The sequence below is a fragment of the Lupinus angustifolius genome, chromosome LG10 (assembly GCF_001865875.1).
Source record: "Lupinus angustifolius cultivar Tanjil chromosome LG10, LupAngTanjil_v1.0, whole genome shotgun sequence".
In the NCBI taxonomy this organism is placed as follows: Eukaryota; Viridiplantae; Streptophyta; class Magnoliopsida; order Fabales; family Fabaceae; genus Lupinus; species Lupinus angustifolius.
This window is the reverse complement of record NC_032018.1, coordinates 3,487,025-3,513,331: the sequence shown is the minus strand read 5'-3', so window position 1 is coordinate 3,513,331 and position 26,307 is coordinate 3,487,025. Positions and strand designations below refer to the sequence as shown.

Here is a 26,307-nt window from a genome sequence, read left to right as displayed (position 1 = left end):
GTGATGTGAGGTTTGCTTTATGGAAAGGTAAATCTCGCATCCCAATGCGAAACGACCACTTTGAGGACACGTGCAATAAACATGCTCGAGTATTATCAGCTAATATTCGATCAGATATTATAAATCGCCCGATCTTAATATCCGATTAGAATTTCGGATTTCGGCATTCCGAGTGAAAAATATTTAGAAAATAGGTATGGACCAGCTCAGGGTCTATCTCCACTCGAAATGTGATTATGAAGCCAACGATGCAATCAGAATTCAATTCCGAGTTACGGAACTCAAAAACCAATTTTTGAGCCGTACCGAGTGGATTTTGGCCCCGACAGTGGTTCAGAACTGACTGTCTCCAAAAATTACCAAAATTTACCACAAAATAGGAAATAAAATTACAAGACTAAAACTCAACTAGAGTTTCATCTAATTCTTTACCGAAAATTCCCAGAAATTCATTTTCGAATATATAATTAATAAAAATATTAATAAAATCTTATAATTCAAAATCGTAAAATTCGCAGTGTTACAAATTTTGTCCTGATGCACATTTGTAGTTGAACTATGCTGATCACGACCCATGCTTGTTGAGTCATCATCAATGGTCCTACAAGCATAACTATTGTTAGAATTCATCAAGTTTAACATCCCCCCACAAGCTGGAGCGTGCATATAACACAATCCAAGCTTATATATGTTATTTTGAAATGTTCCAGGGGGTTGAGATTTAGTGAACATGTCATCAACTTGTTCACTGCTAGAGATAGGTAAGAGATGAACAACACCATTCAAAACCTTCTCCCTTATTGAGTGGCAATCCATTTCAATATGTTTGGTCATTTCAAGAAAAATAGGGTTGGCAGCTATATGTAAAGCTGACTGGTTGTCACAATACAATACAATAGGACCAACATGACTCAACTATAAATCATCAAACAAATAGAGAAGCCATTGAGCTTCACAACCAGTTAGAGCTAAGGTTCTATACCCTGCTTCAGCAGAGGACCTAAAGACTGTTTTTTTGTCTCTTACTTTTCCATGAAATTAAAGATTCTCCAAGGAAAAAACAAAAACTTGTTACTGATCTCCTAGTATCGAGGCAAGATCCCTAATCTGCATCACTAAAGCCTTTCAATTGAGTAGTGGTTTTAGTAGGAAAAATAATCCCTTACCTGGAGCACCCTTGATGTATATGAGAATTCTCAATGCAACCTTAAAATGGTCTATTCTAGAGGCAGTCAGGAGATGGCTTAGATGCCCAATGGCATAAGAAATATCTGGTCTAGTGTGAGTTAAATAGACCAATTTTCCAATAAGCCTCCTATATGAGGTTATAGCAGAATAAATAGCACCATATTCATTATGCAATCTAATATTATAATCCATAAGACTAGAGCAAGGTTTGCTAGCTAGCATACCACTATCTTGAAGTAAGTCAAGAGTATAATTCCTTTGGCAAAGACTTATTCCATCCTTGTTCCTGGCTACTTCAATACCAAAGAAGTACTTGAGAATTCCAAGGTCTTTGATGCTGAATTTTCTGTCTAGAAGATCTTTCACACATTGGATTTCATCAAGGTTGTCTCCTGTAATAACAAGATCATCTACATAAACAATTATAACAGTATATCCTTTGGTATTAATCTTTGTAAAAAGAGAGTAGTCAGCTCTTGATTGGACAAAGCCATATTGAATTAACACATCAGTGAGTTTGGCATTCCATTGCCTATTGGCTTGCTTCAAGCTATAAAGAGATTTCTCTAATTTGCAAACTAGGGATTCATCAGGTATCTTGAGACCTGAAGGAGGCTTCATGTAGACCTTCTCAACAAGATCACCATGTAAAAAGTCAGTGTTAACATCTAATTGATGAAGATGTCAACCTTTTATAGAAGCAAGAGCAATTATGGTTCTGATAGTTGTTATTTTGACCACATGACTAAATGTGTCAAAGTAGTCTATTCCTATTGTTTGATTGTACCCTTTTGCTACAAGCCTTGCCTTGTATCTTTCTATGCTACCATCAGCATGATATTTGGTCTTGAAGACCCACTTACATCATATGGCTCTTTTATCTTTAGGCAGCTTGGTTAAAACCCAAGTATTATTTTTCTCTAGAGCACTTAATTCAGTGTTAATAGCATCAATCCAATGTTGATGCCTAACAGCCTCACTATAACTCTCAGGTTCAGTGTTAGAGCTGATGGTCAGGATGAATTTCTTGTGAGAGGATGAAAGCTTGTCATAAGATAGGACTTTAGATAAAGGAAACTTAACATCTTTATCATCCATACACAATGTGCTAAGGCTTAAAGAATAGTTGTAATCTCTTAAGTAGTTGGGGGGCTTCCTTTGTCTAGAATACCTTCTTAGGCTTTGATTGTTGTTATTGTTAAAGTCAAAACTCTCATCTATGTTATTCAAGTTAGACTCATTATCATCTATATGATTCACATAAGAGTTATTACTATTCTCAATTACTGGAGTCTCATTGGTATGTCAAGATATATTTACATAGTTATGATTAAGAAAAACATCCTTGTTATTGTAAGAGGATGTAGGAAGAGAAATGTCCATACCTTGTTCATATTGATCTTTCTCATTTTTGAAGGGAAAGACATTTTCATAAAAGCTGACATTTCTGGACAAAAACGTTTCTTTGTTCATGCAATAAAACATTATATACCCTTTGATTCCCTGTTTGAAGCCAAGGAAAACACATTTCCTTGCTCTTGGATCCAACTTCTTCCTATTATGAGTTAAAATAGAAGCAAAACAAAGGCATCCAAAAACTTTAATGTTTAAAAGGTTGGGTTCATGATTATACAAGACCTCATAAGGGGACTTATTATCTAGGAATTGAGAGGGTTGCCTATTGATAAGATATATAGCATGAGCAGCTCCAAAATTCCAAAAATACTTAGGTAAACAAGATTAATACATGAGAGCCCTAGTAACACCAAGTATGTGTTGACGTTTTCTCTCAACAACTCCATTTTGTTGAGGGGTTTCAACACAACTAGTTTGGTGAATAATGCCTTTGGAACTATAGAAGAGATTCATCTTAAACTCAGGCCCATTATAAGATCTTATGGCTTTGATCTTAGCATCAAATTGAGTCTCTATCATATTGACAAAAGACTCTACAAGAAAACTTGTCTATGATTTGGCTTTCATAAAGAATAGCCATGTATGTCTCGATTGGTCATCCACTATGGTAAGAAAATACATGTGGCCTAATATAGAGGGAATAGATATAGGTCCCTATATTTCTATGTGAATGAGATCAAAATTATAGGCAGATTTGGTATATCTTTTTCTTTATTTTGGATGAAAGAGAACATTTTATTTAAGGTATTAAGCTTGGAATTTGAAGGATGACCAAGTCTTATGTGCCACAAGTTATTGTTAACAGAGTTGTCCCTAATTTTATCTATGTTATTGACAAATTCATTCAAACTAAAATCTAAATTTTGAGCATTAATGATGTATAATCCTCTCTTTGCTTCAGCTGCACCAATCATCCTCAATGTGGACTCCTCCTGCATCACACATTTTGAGGTGGTGAAAATCAGCCTACAGCTAAGGGCTGAAGTTAATTTTGAGACAGAAATGAGATTGAAGGTGAAATTAGGTATGTATAGCACATCGCTTAAGCATAAGTCTTTAGAAAATATCACAGTTCCTGCAATAGTGCTTACAATCTCACTTCTGTTGGGCAATCTAATTTTGATGGGGTCAATTTTTCTAAAGGATTGAAATTTTGATAAACAAAAGCAAACATGATATGTTGCTCCTGTATCAAGAATCCAATCTTTGGTTTTAACAGAATGAGCTAAGGATCTTGAGTTACCTTGGTTTGAAGAATTCATACCAGTGCTATGTTTTGTCAATTGGTTCACCTAATGTTTTGCAGGTTCCTTGATCATAGCTAATAAAACTTTGTGTTGATCTGCAGTGAAGATTCCTGTCCCTTCTCCACCTTCTTGATCATCTTCTTCATTAGAACTTGTGAGGTTGTTAACATTGTTAGACTTCTTGTAATGAGGGGAAATCCATGTTTCTTATAACATGTATCAATTGTGTGTCATGTTTTATTGCAGAAGGGACACATTTTTGATCCACCTCTACCTCTGCCACTATTGAAGCCATATCCTCTTCCCGTACCCGAGTTTCCATTGAATCCAGAACCCTTACCTCTACCTTATCTAATTATGTTGGAGGTAACATTGGAGGTATTAGCTAGAACCTTTACATCATCAAGGGGGTTTGTTAAAGTGAACTGCATTTCTTGTTGGATAAGGAGTGAAAAGGCTTTGTTTATGGAAGGTAAGAGATCCATTAGCATAATTTCGGATCTTACAGCTCCATATTGCTCATTTAAACCTTTCAAAATCCGATCACATAATCACTTTCTCTATAAGATCTAACAAGTTTATAAAGTTCAGAATCACATTGTGAAGGGCATGAGGGTAAAGGTCTGAAATTATCTAACTCTTGCCATAAACCTTTCAAGCAGGTATAATATGCATCTATTGATTTATTTCCTTGTCTAGTTATAATTCTTCCTGAAGGTTACATATGCGAAAAATATCATCCTGATAATACCTCTCTTTTAAATCTTGCCATACTTCAAGAGATGTATCCAACCACAACACACTTTGCAAGATAGACTTGTCAATTGATTGGTTGATCATGAAAGAACTAGTGTGTTACATCTATCCCAGATTGAATAAGTTAGGTCGCTTATATGAGGTTTTGGAAGGGTACCATCTATAAATTGGAGTTTGTTTTTGGTTTTCAAAGCCAACAACATGGCTTTAGACCAGCTGTGGTAATTTCCTCATATTAGAGGAGGTGACACTAAGATGGCTTCAGGATTTTCGTTAGGACTCATATAGTATGGACTACAGGGATCATTGATAGGATTGAGGGTGACAACCATATTTGCCATAGGCGAGTGAAAGGAAAAGAAGAGAAGGATAGAAGGGAGGAGAGAAATAGGGATACCAAGGATGAATGGAAGCGCAGTAGAGCATCAGTTGACGCTCTGATACCATCTTGAAAATACAAACCCCATTGATGAAGATCAAACTCTTCTTGATCAGAAAGATGACAAATAGAAACAATATGGAAAGAATACTCAATGAACTTTATTGATTAAGAATTGAATTATGAAATACAATGCAATGGTTAATATATATATACCCCTGAAAATAACAAACTTAACAAAATAAATCTAACAACTAACTACTAATCAAAACAGAAAAAAACATAATTATTGATCCTAACACAAAGCTAAGAGTGATAGCTTGTATTACAAGAAATTGTTGGCCTTTTAAATAATCATAAAGGAAAACATCACAAGTCTTCAAATTATGATGATGTGTGATTCCATAATTGGCCCAAGTAACTTTGTAACCATGAGATTCATCGTGATGATGAATCTGACTTAGATGAATGTGGTTGTGATTAGTCTGATGCACAATGGCCTCTTCTAACTGAGACAGATCCAGCTAACGCACCTTGCCCGTGTGCATCTGATGCAACATTACTGACCGAGATAGATCCAGCTGATGTGCCTTACCCGTGTGCACCTGATGCAACATTACTCACCGAGACAGATCCAACTGATGCGGAAATCCTGACCGAGGATGGTGCACCTGCTGATGCGCTTTGCCTGTGTGCCCCTGATGCACCCTGTCTCGGTCAATCTGATGCATGTTCCTTGTCCCTTCTGGTTTGTAGCAATGTGCTACAAGACCGACCGAGCCAATTTTGTCCTGATGCACATTTGTAGTTGAACTATGCTGATCACAATCCATACTTGTTGGGGGCAACATTCACTGTCCCATAAATTGTGTCACTATATGTACCACAAGCTTATGATTAATTGAAAAAATATTTTTAAGTTAAAAAATTAATAATTAATTATTGTTTTGACCAATTACAGATAATGGTACATGTTGTGACACAATTTATGTGATAGCAGATGTATACCCTGCTTGTTGAGTCATCATCAATGGTCCTACAAGCATATTGTTAGAATTCATCAAGTTTAACACATTGAACTTTTTTGGTCGACATAAGATGACCAATCACTTGGAGTGGATTGAGTGAGAGAAACATTGGCAAGGATGTTTGTCCCTGCGATTTTTTGAGCATTTGTCCCAAATCTTCAACAGGACAACAATTGCATGTATTCATCATAGTTATCATTATTTTTGTTCAACTGCAATGCCAAATTGCAAGTATCATAAAGAGCAAGTAGCCAAGTAGTAATGGTGCTATTTATAGTACAGAATCTGAAATTAGGAGGTTAGCAAAATGGAAATAGATAGAGTATTAATCAATGCTTCCTTTACTACATTTAGCCATGTACATGGGTTTTAGCATGCAAACAAACTAACACATACGTGGAGATAATATAAGCTTGTATGTGTTATAGTTTGTTTACATGCTTTTCAATATGGGATATACAGTGAAAAATACAAATGTGAGAACTGAGAAGGAGGAACAAAAGCTGGCACTCAAATGCTGCTATGGAGTGGCGAAGAGAGCATGAGAGTAACTGTTGCATATACGTTGCTTAATAATTGTAACTATTACATATACTCCATATCAAAAAGGTAACTTCAATTATCAAAGACAGGATAAGAAATTCTACATAATATCATATTATTAATTGAACGTTCGTGGAGTGAAGTACTAACTGTTGTCATATCCTTCTATATATTTGTATTGATAAATTTTTTGTCTGGTTTCTTATAAAAGATCAATATATTGAAATTTTTTACATATGATTAAACTTTAATAATTTAAAGTGATAGAAAATAGTACTCTGGTGAGTTGAAAAAATGTGGATGGAAAGTTTATAAAAATGAAAACCACGTGAAGTTGGCTGGGAATGCATAGAGGAAGATAAAATTAATGGAAGAATTAGTTGCATTTGAAATACTACCTAAATTATTTAAGTTTTTCAAAAATATTAGTTAATTATGGAGCCATTTAATAAGGCTTAACCCTTGCACCTGGTGCATAGGTTAGAAAAACTCATTTTTTATATAAATTAAATCCATTAATCAATCTATGCACAATCCACATCTCCCTGGTCTATGTTTAGTTTTTCGTTTCAAGTATTAATCATTCTTGAAGAGTTCAATATAGTTTGAAATTCGTGTAAATATGTTTGGAATTTCTAAAAGAATCACTTGATCGAAGTATGAAATTGCAGCTTTTGTGTTTGATTAAAATTTCTGAATTACTTCATTTTAAATTCAATTATAATCGATTTTACAAAATTAAAAATAACTCAACATCATGTTTTGGGAAACACTCACCCAAATACACATTATGAAGGGTTGATGAAAAACAAACATCAATATCATATGCAATAATGCAACAGACAAAAACACAAAAGTTTATAGGAAAACAACAAAAACTACCTTCAATACACATAAGATTAAGGGTAGTCACTGACCTTAAACAACCACAAAGACTCCAATAGCAAATCCAAGACACAACCAAAACATAAAAGCATTAAAAAGATAGTCTTAAAGCAACATCCCAAAAGAAAAACATTGCAGCAAATAACATAAAAGCAACACAACCACACTGACACAAGACTAACACCAATAGATTAAAAGATGAAACTTTTAATCCAAAAAACTCCTTAAATCAATCATATTATATCCTTCATGGTCCTTTTGGGGAAGACACCACTTCATCTGCACCTGCATCTGCCTCTACCTTTATCTTGAAATCACCTTGTTGTGTTGGTGGTTCATGTTGTTCATGATCATCAGTGAGTTCATCCTTCACAGGTTGCATATAATCCATATTTCCTAATTTTTCCATTGCTACTCTTTGAGCAACTGGTCCCATTCCTTTAACAAAGCGAAGGAGACTCTCTCTGTAGCCACCACCAGCATTTGCATTATACTGCAACTGTAATATATGCGAACAGTTAAAACTTAAAAACCAGAAATTGTGATTTTAGTAAAATGGTAAATAAAAACAAATGGCTACATGGATATAATATCAAATTATCAATTAGAGTCTTTGTATGGGAGATGAAAGTGTTTTTATGCTTTTCAAATTTTTGTCTGATGCTAAGTCAAAACCTAATAGTGAGATTATACAAATTCATATATTGAATAGTTTCTTTACCTTGCGAGATAAGACTACCTACCACATTTATCATTCTCTGACCATACTAGATTTTCAAGATATGGGTAAAGTTTTATTTAATAAACTTCAAATTTGTGTAGTTAGTGTCATGTTCATTGAGTGGTCTAAAAAAGTATACATATCTCAATATTTATAGATGAGTTAAAGAGGTGTGTGCACTATTAGTGCATGTATTAAACTGATTATTTTTCTTTAAGGTATATATTGATATGTGTGGTTCTATAACAACAAATTTAAACTACCAATTTATAAAAATTGTGTGTAAAACTTTTGTTACATTGATAGTATATATCAATTACATTCTTTATGCATACTCATTTTGATATTAATACAGAGAAAGATGAGAAAATTACTTGAAAGTTCGATTGATCATCCAGAACACTTGTAAAGAGTGGGTTGTCATTCGGCAGCATATAAGTATCCCTCATGTTCATTTCAAGTGTTGCATTTCCTGTATCAAAAAAGTAGGAAAGTGCAATAGTTATTCTTGAAAATTCAATAAAAAAGGTAACTATTAAAAAAAGTTGTCATTTACTTATTTAGGCAAATAATAAGCACCGCAAACACCACAAGATATTGAATAAGGGCTTTAATTAATTTGGGTAGTGGCCAAATCTAGGTGAGTCAAATTTAATTGAGTTTCAATTCTTCATGTCTTTCTTATGTAGTTTTTAATTGGCTCTTCTATTTTCTTGACTAACATATATAGTTTGATGTAATCAATTTGTTCATTTTGGTCTTGAGCATGGCTCTATTACCATCCACCTCAAGATATATACAATCATTAGAGTCATACACTATATATACAATATGCTCTCAGCCCCGATTTTTGATAACACGACTACTCAGAACACTATGCAATAGATGCATTTGCATAATGTAATGCAATTAAATGGAACAAACAATTTCTCTATCACTCTATACATATATCATTACTTAGGGAAAATCACATATAAGGGCATGATGCATAGTCTGTCTATACACATGAGAATGAGATATAACAAACTTACCAGCTGTTCTTGAAGAGCTTCCATCACCAAGGTATAGTCCTTCTTGCATGGGCTTTAAAAAGAAAGACAGAGTGAATAAATGAATAAAATAGCATATGGGTCATTGGTAAAAGGGTGCACATGAGAGAATCTCATGAGAATGTTGCAAGTGCAACCTTATAGCAATGAATTGTCAACTTAATAATCAAATTAAACTTAACTTCAATATAGTATATATTTCATGATATTTAATTTGTTAGGAATGAACAATGTATTAATATAACCTGAGGTGATGATAAAGTGATGATTTCTTCAAATGGTTTCGACTTTCGTCCCTTCTTCATGGCACGAGAGTTCTCAGCCTCACTATCATAGGTAAAGTGATTATCACCTACATCATTCTTCATATCATTTTCTTGTTGTTTTGCAGCTTCTTCTTCTTCTTCTGCTTCTTCTGCTTCTTCTGCTTTATCTTCTTCTTCTGCTTCTTCTGCTTTCTCTTCTTCTTCTGCTTCTTCTGCTTTCTCTTCTTCTTCTTCTTCTTCTTCTTCTTCTTTTCTAATCTTTTCCATTTTCTCCTTTTCCTTCTGTGCCTCCATAGCCATAATTCTAGCACTCCTCCTCCTCTCTTGGTTACCTCTTTCTTGTCTACGTCGCACCATCTTTCTTCCTTTTCCTTCTAGCTACACCCTATATATAGTGAGAGACATGCATAAGCAACAATTAATATTGTGTATTATACATTCTATATGAAATTATATGTTTCTTAAACATATCATTTAATACATTGTGAAATGATAATTTATCATGATCCACAAACTATGTCATTTGAGTTATAATAATCTATTTTTCGCTGCAGTAAGCGTACGTGTGGCTAAATTCAAGTATTAACAGTTTATACTTGTTTTACACAATAAAAGGATAAATTTTGCAAGAATACAAGTGGCTGTATCAAGTATTTAATTTTTTAAAAGGAAAGATGGAAGCTGAGAAATTAAAATAATATCAACGAAAAATGACGGAAAAAGAGATTTATACATCAAATTTAAAACGAAAGAGATCGGCAAATTATTAAAAAAATAATAATAAAGTGATGCTAGTATAGATTTAAAAAAATGAAATAGAAAATCATTTGACCAGGCTTAAGAATTGTGACTCAATTGAGAAGGGGAATGAAATTTGATAGGAATTAGTGTTTTTGATTGAACATTAGTAAACTGTGTTTTGAATGAACTTGGTTCTGCAAAATTGATTTTCATGTAAACTAAGCTTGGAGTAAAGTGATTTATACTTCAATTCCATTCACTGAGTGCAAAAACTAGGAACTATTGCCTTTATCAAAATCACTTTTGAATACTATATTGAAAAAGAAAAAATGAAATTGTTCAAACGTGTTACAAAAATCATAAAATCACGTTCGAAGACTGAAATGTTTGGGTGGTGAAGCCCCAAATCCAACATGAAATTAACAAAATAATAAGATTTAGTAGGTCAAGGAGAGTAGAAAAAAGAGAGAGCAAAGTGGAAAATTTGATACATTATTCTAACAAGTCGAGCAACTACAAGATGTGATGTTACTCACAACAAGAAACAAACATAATCGACACAATAAAAAAAAAACTCAATAAATGTTGAAGACATACTCATAATGTTGGTAAACAATTGAACCAAATAAAAGACCTCGATTGTAAGACATAAACAACATACCACTCAATCAGAAGTCTGGAAATGGGACTCACTACTAGATAGCAATCTTAAAATGATATATATTGAGTTAAGGTTAGCTCTATATATATAGGTAAAGATTTTTGACAAGGCATGTTACATTTCAAAACTTCATCATACAAGGAAAAGTAAAAAAAAAAAAAAAGAATTAGATTTAATGCATCTTCTCTAAAATAAATAAAATAGTTAATATATAATAGTATTGCATTTAATGTAGTTTTTAAATTAAGATGTCATTTATTCTACTAGTAAAAAACTATTCTATTTAAGATGTGTAACTATCCCTCCTTATAAATGTTTATTTGATATAGTTAATTTATAAATTTGGGGTATATATTATCATTTTAATAAAGAGCAGTACTTTGAGGTAGAATTTTCATATACTCTCCTAATAAATTATCCAGAAAATCGTCATAATATAAAATAAAACAAGTATTATAAGTATAAAAAAAATTAGACTAACTTTACACTTTTTGGTGTGCTTACTATTTAATAATATTATTTTTTGCCGATAAAAAATTTGGTTTAACCACATGTATGTACAATCATATTTGAGTCATGAACTTCCACGATATGGTGGGCTAGCTCTCCTTATCAGAGATTTTCTCCATGTATAAGATTTAGACTCGAGTCTTGTTGGAAAAAAACAAACATATACTACTTAATCTAACATCTCATTTGTAATAATAAAATACTTTTCAAAACATTCAAAACTTTCTCCAATTTATTATAAAAATTATTTAAAATTTTCTCTAATTTTTAGAAGGAATTAAATTATTCTTTTATTTATTATATGTCCTACCCACAACATATTTGCTTTTAATATATTAACTATTGTAATATTAATTTTCATGTTTTAAGGATTGTAAATGATATAAATAGTAAAATAGATGTGAAATTCAAGATAAAATCATGAGAGTGAACATCAACACACCAATAATATTGTTGCTTAGTGATCTAAAAATAATTTATTTAGATAAGGTTGTGTATGTCTATTTCTTTCATATCATACTCGTGAAGATATTATCAACTATTAATTTATATTTATTATGTTATTATTAGATTTTTGATAAAGACAACAATGCTTGCCATTTTTTTAATTTATTTAATTTAGTATTATAGATTAATACTTTTATAATGAAAAGTTATATATAATATAGTTAAAAAATAGGATTGTATTTGACTTATAAGTCATGTAATTGTAAATTGGAAATATAATTTTTTAATAAAGAGTACAATTAATTGATTTGAAAAAATTATTACAACTAATTGCTAATTTCCTTTATTTTTAGTATATAAATAATTATAACGACACTTATTGGGAGTAAAAATCACATATCCCAAACTGAATTAGTTTTTTATCCAAAATGATGAAAAAATATTATTGATAGTGCAAAAAAAGATAATGAAATAGTAGAAAGCCCCCTCTTAATTGTAAAATGAAAAAAAAAGTTAATGAATATATTTTTAATGACTATATAATTAATATTATCAAGTAATGGTGCAGCTTTAACGCTAGCTCCCATAAATGGTGGTGAGAAGTGAGTGTGAATGCATGGGCTATTGTATGCCTATTGACTTCCAGCTAAGGGAAACTGAAGAATGGTGGCCATGCCTGATTCATGGAAGAAAGATATATGATGAAGTTTTGTCTTATTTTCTGTCACATAAACAAGTAAATTTTTTGAAGGTTTAGGAATCACTAGCTGGGTTGTATGAGAAACTGAATTTGTCACTTTTCATTCATCAGTTTTTTGGACTCACATGTTTTCTCTTCTACCATTTATCCGTTTCTTTGTAAATGTATTTTTTAAAGAGTAAAAAAATATTATAATTCCTTAAAATTTATAATGTCTATTAATTTGGTTCCTAAAAAAATAAAAAATTTAAAAGGATCTAAAAATATCAAATGTGAGAGTTACTTTTTATGATCATTGATAAGGACTATTTTGATTTATATTTATAATTTTTGAGTATTAGTTTAAATTTTTATTTTTTATAGGTTTGAATTTCGACTGAATTGAATATTTACTCTTTTTTAATAGAAAATGCTATGGTAAGATATTGATACATAAAAAATAAGCTTATTACAGATTATTATAAAATAATAAGAAACTACATTAAGTAAGGAAAATTATTAATTTAAACATTAATTCATATAATAAAGACTTTATTATTTGAAACAAGAATTAAACAATATATGATAAAGTTAAAGAGTTTAATATTTATGTTAAGAATTTTTTAAGTGTGATCACATTGGTCATTATTGATGTGTACATGCTAATTATTATTGACGAATGCACATGAATTTATGTGCGATGATAAAAAAATTAATTTGTGATCTCATTATCAATCATTCATGTGAAATATGTTAAAGAATGTTAACTCTTAAATAAATGATATATACATTAATATTGGATGTATATTAAATAAAATAAAAATGTATTCATTAACAATATATAAATTTTATATATTATCATCACATCAATTCACCATTCATATTAAATAATTATTAACTTTTTAAATACAAATGAATAATAGATTATATACTAACAATGTATAAATTTTAATACTAATTGTGTATAGATATTACACTCATATTTAGAAAAAAATATTACACTCACATAGTAGATATATGAAACTATGTTAAATGAAAAATACACTATTTGAAATAAGTAAAAGAGGATATCTACTTACTCTATAAGTGAGTTAAAAGATTTACTCAATATTTTAGTTATTTATTCTATAAAAATCAAATGGTTTAAATTTATTGACTAATTCAAATTATATAAACCATTAAATTTTTATAGAATGAATAACTAAAATAAAAAAATATGTTTTTTTAACTTACTCCTAAAATAAGTGATCCATCTCTTAAAATAATAAAACAGTATCCACAGATGATATAGAAATCTCATCATTTTAAAGTAAAATAATGGTAAAAAATAAAACTATGTGAAGAAAGTATGTTTCAAACTATAATGTGTAATATATAATATTGTGACTATTTTTTATTATATTTACTTCTAATAAAACTATCATATGTAATGAACGATAAAATTAGGCAACAAAAGACTCTAAATAATAATAAAATGATGATAAATGAAATTGAGTGAGAAATACATCATTTTTAATAATAATAATAATAATAATAATAATAATAATAATAATAATAATAGAATAGTAGAAGACACAACAAAGGGGGGAAATGATAGTAAATGAAATTGAGTGAAAAATACATCATTTTTATTATGACCAATTTTGAACCTCTAGATCACAATCCACTTTCATTATGATCATTATTTTTTAATTTAAAAAATACTTATTTATGTTTTTTATGCATAATCCCACATTATAATGGTATTGACTCAAAATATGTATGCATTATATGTAAGATTTTATACATTATTAGTGAATTATTCACAGTTCATATTTAATAACTATTGACAATTTAAAAAAGATAATACAAATAAATAGTAGATAATATATTGAATGTGTATAAACTTTTATACTAACCGTAAATAGATATTATTCTTATTGACTAATGGAGTGGAGTTACATATGTTCATAAGAATTATCAGCATGAGGTAGTAACCAAGTTTCCCCTATTAAAATTTTTGAGCAGGTCTATCATGGAAGGTTTGATCTTTAACTAAGTTAAGAGGTAAGGAGGAAACTTGTCAAAGTTTTTTTATTTTTATCAGTTAGTTGTTAATATGTTAGTATTTTATTGTGGATGAAACTTGTTAAAGTTGATATTCAATTTTATTTTTAATTTTATAAGTTCCCACAAAATTTTAAAATAAAACATAATTCAAAGGATATCACCTCTTTCCATTCCAACCAAACATTGTTTTAGAAATATATTGTCACCACACTTATATTATAATTATTTAACAATTAATGTCTGCATAACATTATCTTTTTATCCATAAAAAAATAGGGATGAGATAAAGTCATAAAAAAAACTTCGTGTAAAGATACATCATCTACCATGCCATCTATTTTTTTCAAGATTTTTCATTTGATGTACAAAATTTGTGATATCTTAATTCAACCAATATTTGCTTGGTCTTATTATAGTCTCTAGAGATGGTAATGTGTTTGGGAAGTCGCTTATTCGAACCCGTCTCATTCTGATGTTTTGGAACTTAGATCCGTTCTTAACCCATACAGGTACTTGCTATGTCAGCTACTTATTGGTCTTTGGGTGCTTAAGAAATCCATGATTATCCAGAAATTCTTAAAATATTTACAAAATTGTAAACAATTTGTGTGTTTGTTATCTTAGATAAATAAAAGAAGAAAAAATGATAATAATAATTACAAAATATAATTAAATTACAAATTCACAAATCTAAACGGTCACTTAAATACAAATTTTTAAAACATAATTTAATATAAGACAATAAAACATATAAGACGTCTCTAACAACATAATATTATATCACAGTTATAAATTAACAAATATAATATAATTGTTTAATAATATAATATCACAATTATCATGAAAAATATATTTAGTTATATATATATATATATATATATTTAGAGATTGTAGGTCTGAATAACTCATTACTCAGACTTATTTAACAGCGGATTTCAACTATCCACTAATCTAAAATTACATACCCCAATCACACATTACAAAATTTACCGGCTGGTAGGCAGAGATCTAAAGGTACCAATTGTTCTCTGTGTGTGTGGGGGATGTCGTCATTATTCACCAAAATACATAACCTATAACAAAATTGAACTTTAATATAATTTCCTACTCCTTTTTTTTGTTAAAGGGTCAGCGGAGTTTGGATGGCAACTATAATGAACGAAGTAAAAGAAGAAATTAAATAATGATTATAATAATTTTTTAATATTCAAATGTAATATTTTATTCACTTCATACAATAAAATCAAAATGTATATACTGTCCTCCTTTGAACCAAGTTACCAAACCATTGAATAGTTCTTACTAGGCTTCAAAAGTCAATTCCTCTATACTTTGGATGCAAGGAAATATACTACAAAAAGCTCAATTAAAAACATACTGCAAGCTAAAATCATAAGGGGTTGGTTACCTTCTATAAATACTAGATCATAATAATCATTTTGCACAATACTTCATTAATCATTTAGAGCTTCATTCAATTCCCTTGACATTATATCACAAATCAGCATCACTATGTCATGTCGTTGCTGCTGCATCTCCATCACAATTTGCATCCTTATAACCATATTACCTATAATCTTTGTTATAATTTTCTCCCCATCAAGTGTCAAGTTCCATGTAATTGGTCTCTCACTCACACAATTCAACCTCACCGACAACAATAACTTGTATTTCAACTTTAAGGTAAACATCACTGCTATAAACCCTAACAAGAATACCATAGTGTACTATAGAAGGATCACCGCAGTTGCTTGGTACAAAGATAATGAATTTGCTTATGTGAGCTTAAAACCCTTTGATCAAGGCAAAAAGAACACAAGCTTCCTTCAAACCGCGATGTTCCAAGGGTCGAGTGTATTTAACCTTAAACCTCACCAACTAGCTGAGTACTACATGGAGACTAGTGCTGGTGTTTACAATGACTTGGCTGTGGATTTAGAAATGACAGTGAGATATAAGTATGGGAGGTTGAAGAGCATCCGTTTCGATCCTCCCATTGTGAAATGTCGTCGTTTAAGTGTTCCTTTGATTTCTAATGGTAAACCAGTTGCTTCTTTTAATGGTACCAAATGCAGGAATGATTATTTCTTTGCAGATCGTTATGCACGGGAACGGTGGGACGGAGACTGATATAGAACTTTTATATTATACCTCTTTTCATAGTTGAGTTGACAATTTAAATTATTTGTACATAATTTCTCATTCACCTTGTGCTTATGAAGGATTGGGTTGTACTTTTTCATCATATTTTTCGAGAGGGTAATAAACTTGCAGTTTTTATGTTTAAGATTAGGTCTTTATCAACTTCTGATTATTTACACGGTTGGGACTCTGTATCTATTGAGGCATGTCAGATCTTAGAGATGGATCTCTCCCATTCTCTAGTTGCTTTGTTTTATTTGGGATGTACTACAATTTTTTTTACTCATCCTAGTGTGCTAAGATATATACAACATTGTATGTGCATCTTGATATATGTATAAATATAATAAAACAACAATGTTGCATTTTGTATATTTATTTTATCCAAACTACTGAATCTGTGTACTCGCCTAGAAAAGTGAATGCCTCTACATATACTATAATGCAAGGAAATCTTAGGAGAAGTTAAAGAAAAAAAACATACCCTAGGCCAAAATCATATATCGGTTACCTTCTATTTTTTTAAGGCCAAGGTGCAACTACACCTGGAAAATATATATTAAAGAAGAAAGAGGAGCATCACAAGTTTTGAAATCTATAGTTCGGTATAACTTACCGATTTCTATTGAAATCTTCTAAAATGAACAAAGGAGTAGTATGTCAAGTAGAATTAGATCGAGAAGCGATTCCATACGAAGCCAACTTGTCGGCACAACCATTTCCTTCTTTGTATATGTGAGAAATGTTGAGGTTCATGAAGCTAAGTTTACGCTTGCATATAGTCCACGCATAGAATAATTTTCAAGGAGCATTAGACCTTCCATTGAAATTTCAATAACAAGCAAGGAGTCACTTTCCAGCCAAAGATTGAACCAACCATTTGTGTAAGCTATACTCACTGCTTAATAGCAGAATGAAATTTTGTCAGCAGCGCTAGGAGCCCCATGAGCTGCTCCATCAGTGTTCACTTTTGTCCAGCTTAAAAGAGGGAGCTTCCAATTAACCTCAATGTATCTAGGCGACTCGCAGAGCTTGAGAGGAATGTTGAAGGACTTGAGGATTGAGAATTCCCTTAAGTCTCCTGAAACAAAGGCATTTGAAATATGATTAACAGAAAGAGATGTTTCTCTTTTGATTCTGCAGATTGCCTGGTTTGGAGTGATGGTTTTCCCCTCAAACCTTTTTTGATTCCTACAATAACAAATGGTGTTTATGGTATGAACAACACAACCAAGGAGCACTTCCTGAGCTGACTTCCTTTAATAGAAGCACCGTCCTTAATAATGCTATTTATAGAGGCAGTGTTCAGCTTGATTGAGAATGAGTTATTAATCCAATTCCAAATGATTTTGCAACAGAACAATGCAGGAAAAGATGATCTTCAGATTCTTCACTATGAAGACACAAGCTGCATATGGAAGCAAGAGAACAACCTCTTTTTCTAAGGTTTTCATTCGTGGGTATTTTGTTGTGAAACAATCTCCAAATTGTAAAAGATTTTGATGGAGGAATAGATATGGACCAAATATGCTTGCATCAAGATAACTTATAACCTACCTTATTCACAAAAGCAAAAGAATCCTTAGAGGATAGAGTGCTATCAATGGATAACTTCCAAACCAATTTATCAACACCATTGTTCCTTTTATAGGAAGCCAAGGCATAGGATATAGTAGGAAATTTTTTATGTAGATCTCCAGGTATGATTATTTTGGAATTGATGGAGAAATCAACAACATATCCCAAAATATGAGGTTGAATGTCAACATGGATATTTAATGTGTTCACAATGGGATCCCCTAACCGTTTGTCTCTCCAAAAGTTAACACTATGATCATCACCAACTAACCAAATAGAATTCAAAGATGCCTCTGTCCAGTTATCCTTAATCCCTAGCCAAATGGATGATTTATAGTATCTAGCATGAAGTTATTGCACTTGTATTTGAGCCTAAAGAAATGAGCCCATTCAAGATTTGAAGTCTTTAATTCCCAAGTAAGCTTCAGAAGGGCAGCCTTATTCAAAGATTTGATTGATTTTATGCCAAGGCCCCTTCATCCAAGGGAGAACAGATCCTACTCCAAGAAACAATTACTAGTTTTTTGACTCTAATGTCACTATACCAAATAAAGTTTCTAACACTTGTGTCCATAAGTTTCAATAAGCTAGCAGACCATTTGTATATATGGAAGCTATAGGCAAGCATGCTCAAAAGATTGATCTTGTGAGCTCAACTCTGCCCATTAAAAATAAGGAAGCTCCTTTCCATTTAGATAACTTATTAATAATCTTATCTGTGATGGGTTGTAAATGACACTTCTTTGGCCTGCCTTTGAATAAGGGAATGCCAAGATAAGTAAAAGGCAGATTTCCTTTCACAAAACCCAGAGTCAAGGAAATTGAAGCAATTACCCTAGGATTAATAATGTTAGTGTAGAACCTACATTTGTTGACATTAATTTGCTGACTATATGTCATTGCATAATCCATGACAAGTTTTTAAAGACAAAGTGAGCTGTTTTTTGATTCCCCTACCAAAGATAAGGATGCCATCTGCAAACAAAATATGACTAGGAGAGTGCAAGTTACTAGGCCCAGAAATGGTTGACAACTTGTTGTTAATAACAAGACTAGAGATACCCCTGCTTAGAACATCCTCAACCAAACAAAACAGAATAGGGGATAAGGGATCCCCTTGTCTGACTCCCCTACAACAACTAAAGAATCCCACATTACTACCATTCACATTAATTGAAAGCTTGGCAAAGTGAAGAACTAAGGAAATCCAATGAATGAAAGTTTGATTAAAACCAAAAGCTTGGAGAGTTTCCAGCAGGAAAGTCCATTCAAGGGTGTCAGAAGCCTTTTTAATATCAAGCTTGATGGCCATATTCCCCCCGAAGATCTTGTGGTCAAGCATGTTCATAGCCTCAGAAGCAATGCAAATACAATCATTGATATTTCTACCCTTAATGAATCCCCTCTGGTTAGGAGAAATAATTTTAGGAGCAATAGTAGAGAGTCTAGTTGCTAACACCTTGGTGATAATTTTGAACTGGAAGTTAGCCAAGGCAATAAGTTTATAGTCCTCAATTGACTTAGCACCATGCACCTTGGGAATGAGAATAACATTGCTGGAATTCAAGTTGGGCATTAACCAATTATGCTGAAAGAAGAACCTAACTGAATTGCAGACCTCAAGGCTTATAATATCCCAGAAACTTTGGTAGAAGGTACCCCCATAACAATCAGGACCAGGGGCACTATCAACCTGCATGTCAAAAACTGCTTCCTTGATTTCCTCATAAGTTGGAATAGTTGTTAGCCTGAAATTGTCATCATCAGTAACTAAAGAGGGAATCACCTCTTGAATCAAGTAGTTGGGATACATCAAGTTAGGGGAATCAAAGAGATTTGTATAATAGTTGAGAACATGAGAAGAAATTTCATCCTGGTCAGTAAGCAGAACATCACCAGACTTTAGCATAGACAAAGATTTTATAACCTGCCTAATTTTTGTAACCTTGTGGAAGAAGGCAGTGTTCCTATCACTATGATTATGCCAATTGATTATAGCTTTCTCTTTCCAAAATATCTCTTCTATTACTAGAGCTTCCAAGAGACCAGTTTGGACAAGATTTTCTTGATGGAGCAGGGATTGAGAAGGACTAGAGTCATTTATACAACTTTGAATTGTCTCTACTTTGTTTTTAGCCAAATTAACGTTGAAGTGAATATTATCAAACACTGTTTTATTCCAAGATCTTAGCTCCTCCTTGAGAAATCTGAGTATTTGAGCCAAAACATACATAGGAAACCCAAACATTTTAGTTTGCCATATGTCCCTCACTAGATTTTTACAGTCATTATGATGAACCCACATCTTATGAAACCTAAAAGGAGAAGGTCTAGAAGTGAACCTAGCAGAAAAGTTCAACAGCAGGGGGTGGTGATCAAAGGCCAGTCTTGCTAGAGTGCAACAAGACACTTGATGCCATGAATGTATGTAGTCCTTATTGCGTAAGGCTCTATCCAATCTCCTTTCACTGAAAGCAGAACCAAGTATCGTATTGTCCAGGTAAATTGAGCACCAATAGTAGGAATGCGTATTAAGAAATTAGCTTCAATAAAACCTTTGAATTCCTTACAAGAGATTCTGTTAGGTAAGGTTGAGCCCCTACACTCATTAGCTCCCATAACAACATTAAAATCCTGAATCAAATACCAAGGGCCAAAATGATTAAGCATATCCTCCTGGCGACCATACCAAAGGGATCTTCTAACTGCATAATTAGTGTGACCATAGGCGACACCAGTGAAGAAGGATATGTTGTCTCTAGACACAGAAAAAGAGAAATGTTGAGCAGAATTACTTATAGCATAAGGATCCAAATCAGGTTTACAAAGACCTCATAAAGAAGGAATCAAGTTATGAGTGTCATTAGCTACAAAAAGCTTAAGATTAATAGAATTCCATAATCTTAGATCCACCACATCAAAATGTATCATTGGTTCAACAATAAAAACCATATCTGGTTTGTTAGCATTAGAGAGGGTTTTAAGAACAAGTCTAGTCTTAGGATTCCCAAAACCCCTGTAATTCCAATATAGAACTTTCATTGATTAGTGGATAAGTATCCACCCCTTCGGGTATAGTGAGTCCTGTCAACATTGTCTCTCATTTTTTGCTTTTTTCTTAGAATTGCTGAGAACTGGAGTGAAATTCTCTTCCTCTGAGGCCTCATTTCTATCATCCCAGAGTTTCCCAATGATTCTCAAATCACTTGTAGCAACTTGATTATTTATTTCAATTGTTTCCTGAACAATTACATTGTCACTTTGATAATCAACAAATTCCTCAACTTCGGATGACCCTATTGTGATTGGAGCATTGATGACAGGGGAATCCATTTTTTCCATTTCCTCAAGATTTGGAACCACATTTCTTTCCACCTCAAGATCTATGACCAAGTCATTGATTTTAATTACCTGGTCCCCCTTCTCACCCTTATCCAACATAGGCTCATCTATGGCTTCCTTAGCTTTAGGTTCATAGTGGACTTTCTCCCCTTTTGCTTCACAGTTTCTTCAACTTCAACATTGTTGCTAATTTTGCGACATTGACTAACAGAGTGACCAATAGCTTGGCAATGTAAAAAATGGCAAGTTTTCATATTCAATAGACACAAAGAATGCAAACCTGTCTCTTTCCACCAGGATATGATTTGGAAGTTGGCTTTTTAGATTAATCTCCACTAAGACCTTTGCAAACTGGCCGAAAGATCTACTATGAGTAGCCTCATCCAGGGATATACGAGTCCCTATACCTCCTACTATTGAATATAAGATTCTTGGGCTCCAATATTCTTGAGGAAGATTATGGATTTTAACCCAACACTGAGTATGGGAAAGCTTTTGCAGAGAGGAGTTAAAATCGAGTGTCCAAAGGAACAATATCAGGAATCACGGCTTCAAGTTCCATGACCCAACCGCACAGATCATTCTCATGTCTTCTAAGGAAGAAAACGAAAAATCGTAGAATCATTTCCCAAGAGAGATCATTGACCATTTGCCAATCATATTCCATATAGATACCAGATTAGTTGTTAGATCTATAAACTTTAAAGGAGTGTCACCTTTGGACAATATCAACCTACCATGAAGATGAGTTTTGTATCTCTGAATACCTTCCTGGTAATCAACTTCAGGGATCTTAATGGCAATAGAGTCCTCTTTAATACAAGGTTGAGGAAGCTGAGATGTTGAGAAGTCACAAGAGTTCCTAAGAACTTGGGTAAAAGATTTTTTGATTGTTATTTGAGGACCAACATCATGTTCCACAAAAGAGAGAGGTAGATCAGAACTAATCAGGAAGTTCCAAGAAATAACTGTTTGAAAGATTGTCATGGGATTAAATGCTGAAAAACAAGGTGCGTGAAGCTATTGCCACTTGTTCTTCATCACCGGAGCTCTAATCAAGTGTAAATGCAAATAAATTCGATTACCTTCTACAAATACACATAAACTTATTGCACCATACTTCATCAACCAACTAAATTAAAGCTTCAATTCTCTTAACCCATACATGTATTTGTTGAGTCTGCTACTTTGTGTGCTCAACGTACTACAAGTACCTAGAAATTTATAAAATATTTAAAAAGTTGTAAACAATTTACACATTTATGAAGTGCTTCCTATAATCATGTGTGTTATTTTAGACAACCAAAGGAATAAAAAATTGATAATATTAATTGTTAAACATATTTAAATTAAATCACAAGTATACAACTTTAAATAATCACTTAAATATAAATCATTGAAGTAAAATTTAAGATAAGATAAAAAACATATCAAATGTGTAAGATATCTCTATCAACATAATATTACATTACATTTATGAATTCACAAATATAATATTATTGCTTAACAACATAACATCACATATCATTCACTATTTGCTTTCAAAATCTTCTATCCTAATTAACATGAGTCAAAACAAATGTACCCTGATCCGACACGTTATAATTATTACCCACAAAATTTTATAAGCGGTATTGAAATGTGAGTGCTACAATAAATTTTGTAGAATTGACTATGTATTTTATTTATTTTGTTTATAGATGCACGCTTATAAAAAAGTACAACGTACAACATTTGATGCAGTCATTGTTGAGGGGGAAAAACGTCATTCTTCACCAAAATACATGACCTATAACAAAATTGAACTTTTATTTCATACTCCTTTTTTTGTTGAAGGGTCAGCGAATTTTGGATAGCAATTATCATGAACGAAGTAAAAGAAGAAATAATGATTATAATAATTTCTTAATATTCAAACCCAATATTTTATACACTTTATACCATAAAATCAAAATGTATATACTGTCCTTTTAACCAAACCATTGAATAGTTCTTACTAGGCTTCAAAAGTCAATTCCTCTATACTTTGGATGCAAGGAAAATATCCTACAAAAGCTCAATTAAAAAGATACTGCAAGCTAAAATCATAAGGGGTTGGTTACCTTCTACAAACACTAGATCATAATAAGCATTCTGCACAATACTTTATTAATCATTTAGAGCTTCTTTACATTATATCACAAATTAGCATCACTATGTCAGGTCGTTGCTGCTGCATCTCCATCATAATTTGCATCCTTATAATGATATTACCTGTAATCTTCGTTACAATCTTCTCCCCCTCAAATGTTGAATTCCATGTAACTGAGTTCTCACTCACACAATTCAACCTCACCAACAACAATAACTTGTATTTCAACTTTAAGGTAAACATCACTGCTAGAAACCGTAACAAGAATACCATAGTGTACTATAGAAGGATCACAGCAATTGCTTGGTACAAAGATAATGATTTTGCTTATGTGAGCTTAACACCCTTTGAACAAGGCAAAAAGAATACAAGCTTTCTTCAAACCGCGGTGTTCCAAGGGTCGAGTGTATTTAACCTTAAACCTCGCCAACTAGCTGAGTACTACATCGAAACTCGTGCTGGTGTTTACAATGACTTTTCTGTGGATTTGGATATGACAGTTAGATATAAGTATGGGAGGTTGAAGAGCAGCCGTTTCAATCCTCCTACGGTGCAATGTCGTTGTTTAAGTGTTCCTTTGATTTCTAATGGTAAACCAGTTGCTTCTTTTAATGGTACCAAATGCAGGAATGATTATTTCTTTGATGTTATACCGTAGTTGGGTTGACAATTTGAATCATTTGTACACAACTTCTCATCACGTAGTGTGCTGCTAAGATATATACAGCATCTTATGTGCATCTGGATATATACAACAATGTTGCATTTTGAATATTTATTTTATCCAGACTACTGAATCTTTACTTGCCTACAAAAATCAAAGCCTCTAATCCGCTATATTTACTATGTTGCAAGGAAATCTTAAGAAAAGTAAAATAAAAACATACCCTAGGCCAAAATCATATATAGGTTACCTTCTACAAATACACATAAACGTACTGCGCCATATTTCATCAACCAACTAAATCAAAGCTTCAATTCTCTTTACCTCGATCATCATACACTGTAATACAAAACAGCCTCACCATGTTCGGTTGCTGCTGCAGCTGTATCTGCTTCACACCCTCAAGTGTCAAATTCCATGTAACTGAGGCCTCACTCACACAGTTCAAACTCACCAACAACAATTCCTTGAATGTAAACATCACAGCTAGAAATCCCAACAAGAATATCACTTACCATAAGAGGAATACAACAATTGCTTGGTGCAAGGGAGTCATAAGATGATCTCATGGTTATGGTGAAAGGTTTAAGGAATTCTCTTGAATGAGTTTGCGAGTTCAAGTTTCAACGACAACAAAATACTAACATTTTTTTTAATAAGCAAAATTGTATTAAAGAAGCACAAGGGGTGCCTACCCAATATAAAAGAGTCGGACAGGTGATCTGTGTCCTTAATACAATACCAAGGATCAACACACCAATTTTCAAAAACTAAGGAAGTTGGTGCCACATAAGAGAAGAACCAAGACCAAGTCCTAATTTGTATCATATCCATAACTTGTGTGTAACTCACCTCCTTGTTCCCAAAGATAATATCATTTCTCATATTCCATATTGACCACAGAACTGCAAACCACAACATCCTCTATAGGGACTTCCCTTTTGGATTCTTGCAAGAAGACTCATGTATCTTCAATAAATAAGAGTCAAAGAGGGAATAATGATCGGAGTTCTTAACCAAGAGTAAAAACTTTTCCAAACAGAGAGAGTAAACGTACAAGATAAGAAAAGATGATCTATCGACTCTGGATAATCCAAACATATGGCACAATTCAAATCTTCAATCCTATGAATAACATTTCTCTTCATAAGTTCATTTTTTGTTGCCAACATATTAACATTTGCCTGTTAAAAAAAAAAGGCAATTGCTTGGTGCAAAGATAGACATTTTGCTTATGAGAGAGTAGCACACTTTGTCCAAGGCCACAAGAGTACAAGCTTCCTTCAACCTATAGTGTTTGAAGGGTCAAGACACGCACCAGTGTTTACAATGACATGGTTGTGGATTTGGAATTGAAGAGCACCACAGCTATTTTAATACTACCATTGTGTTGCAGGAATACTATGTTGGGTATGCACGTCAGAGTTTCTCACATATTTAGGGAAGGGAATGTTTGCGCTGACAAGTTGGCTAATTTTGGAGTGAATTCTAGGACTGATTCATGGTGGAATTATCCTCCTTCGTTTATTTTGCCTGATTTTAATAGAAATATGTTGCTTCTTCCTAACTATAGGTTTAGGGACTTGTAATAACTCCCTTCATTTAATATATTCGTGTAGTTTGACCATTGCTTAAAAAAAAATACTACCATTGTGCATTGTTGTCGTTTTAAAGTTCCTTTCATTTCTAATGACAAATCAATTGCTTCTTTCAATGATACCAAATGTAGGAATAGTTATTTCTTTGTAGATCATGATCCAGGTATATACACTACAGTAAAACTTTCTGTTAGCCACGGTTTCAACCGTGGCTAAAGTAGGGAAAAACCGTAGCTAGATTGAGTGGCCACACTTAATGTCGTTGTGGCAAGGAATGGCGTTGCTAA

At 32.5% G+C, this 26,307-nt stretch overlaps 3 protein-coding genes and 1 long non-coding RNA gene across 4 annotated transcripts; 2 read left to right on the top strand and 2 right to left on the bottom strand.

Moving 5' to 3' along the window:
• Positions 7,356-9,650, bottom strand: LOC109358141. The gene is made up of 4 exons (XM_019602217.1): positions 9,458-9,650; positions 9,195-9,246; positions 8,538-8,635; positions 7,356-7,941 (listed from the first exon to the last, which is right to left on the bottom strand). Exons 1-4 carry the CDS (start codon positions 9,578-9,580, stop codon positions 7,690-7,692), a joined length of 525 nt encoding a protein of 174 aa, XP_019457762.1. The 5' UTR covers positions 9,581-9,650; the 3' UTR covers positions 7,356-7,689.
• Positions 9,762-10,928, bottom strand: LOC109358166. Its single transcript, XR_002108923.1, has 2 exons — positions 10,881-10,928; positions 9,762-9,863 (listed from the first exon to the last, which is right to left on the bottom strand). It is a non-coding gene; the product is annotated as an uncharacterized LOC109358166 (long non-coding RNA).
• LOC109357929 (NDR1/HIN1-Like protein 3-like) lies at positions 15,944-16,695 on the top strand. Its single transcript, XM_019601985.1, has one exon. The coding sequence runs from the start codon at positions 16,078-16,080 to the stop codon at positions 16,693-16,695; it is 618 nt and encodes a 205-aa protein (XP_019457530.1). The 5' UTR covers positions 15,944-16,077.
• Positions 23,823-24,416, top strand: LOC109357928 (protein YLS9-like). Its single transcript, XM_019601984.1, has one exon. It carries the CDS (start codon positions 23,823-23,825, stop codon positions 24,414-24,416), a length of 594 nt encoding a protein of 197 aa, XP_019457529.1.

Coding starts and splice junctions, on each gene's coding strand:
- LOC109357928 (XM_019601984.1), top strand. CDS start 23,823: ATGTCAGGTCGTTGCTGCTGCATCTCCATCATAATTTGCATCCTTATA.
- LOC109358141 (XM_019602217.1), bottom strand. CDS start 9,580: ATGAAGAATGATGTAGGTGATAATCACTTTACCTATGATAGTGAGGCT. Junction 9,247..9,457: donor TCACTTTATCATCACCTCAG/GTTATATTAATA, acceptor TTCTTTTTAAAG/CCCATGCAAGAAGGACTATA. Junction 7,942..8,537: donor ATGATCAATCGAACTTTCAA/GTAATTTTCTCA, acceptor CATATATTACAG/TTGCAGTATAATGCAAATGC.
- LOC109357929 (XM_019601985.1), top strand. CDS start 16,078: ATGTCATGTCGTTGCTGCTGCATCTCCATCACAATTTGCATCCTTATA.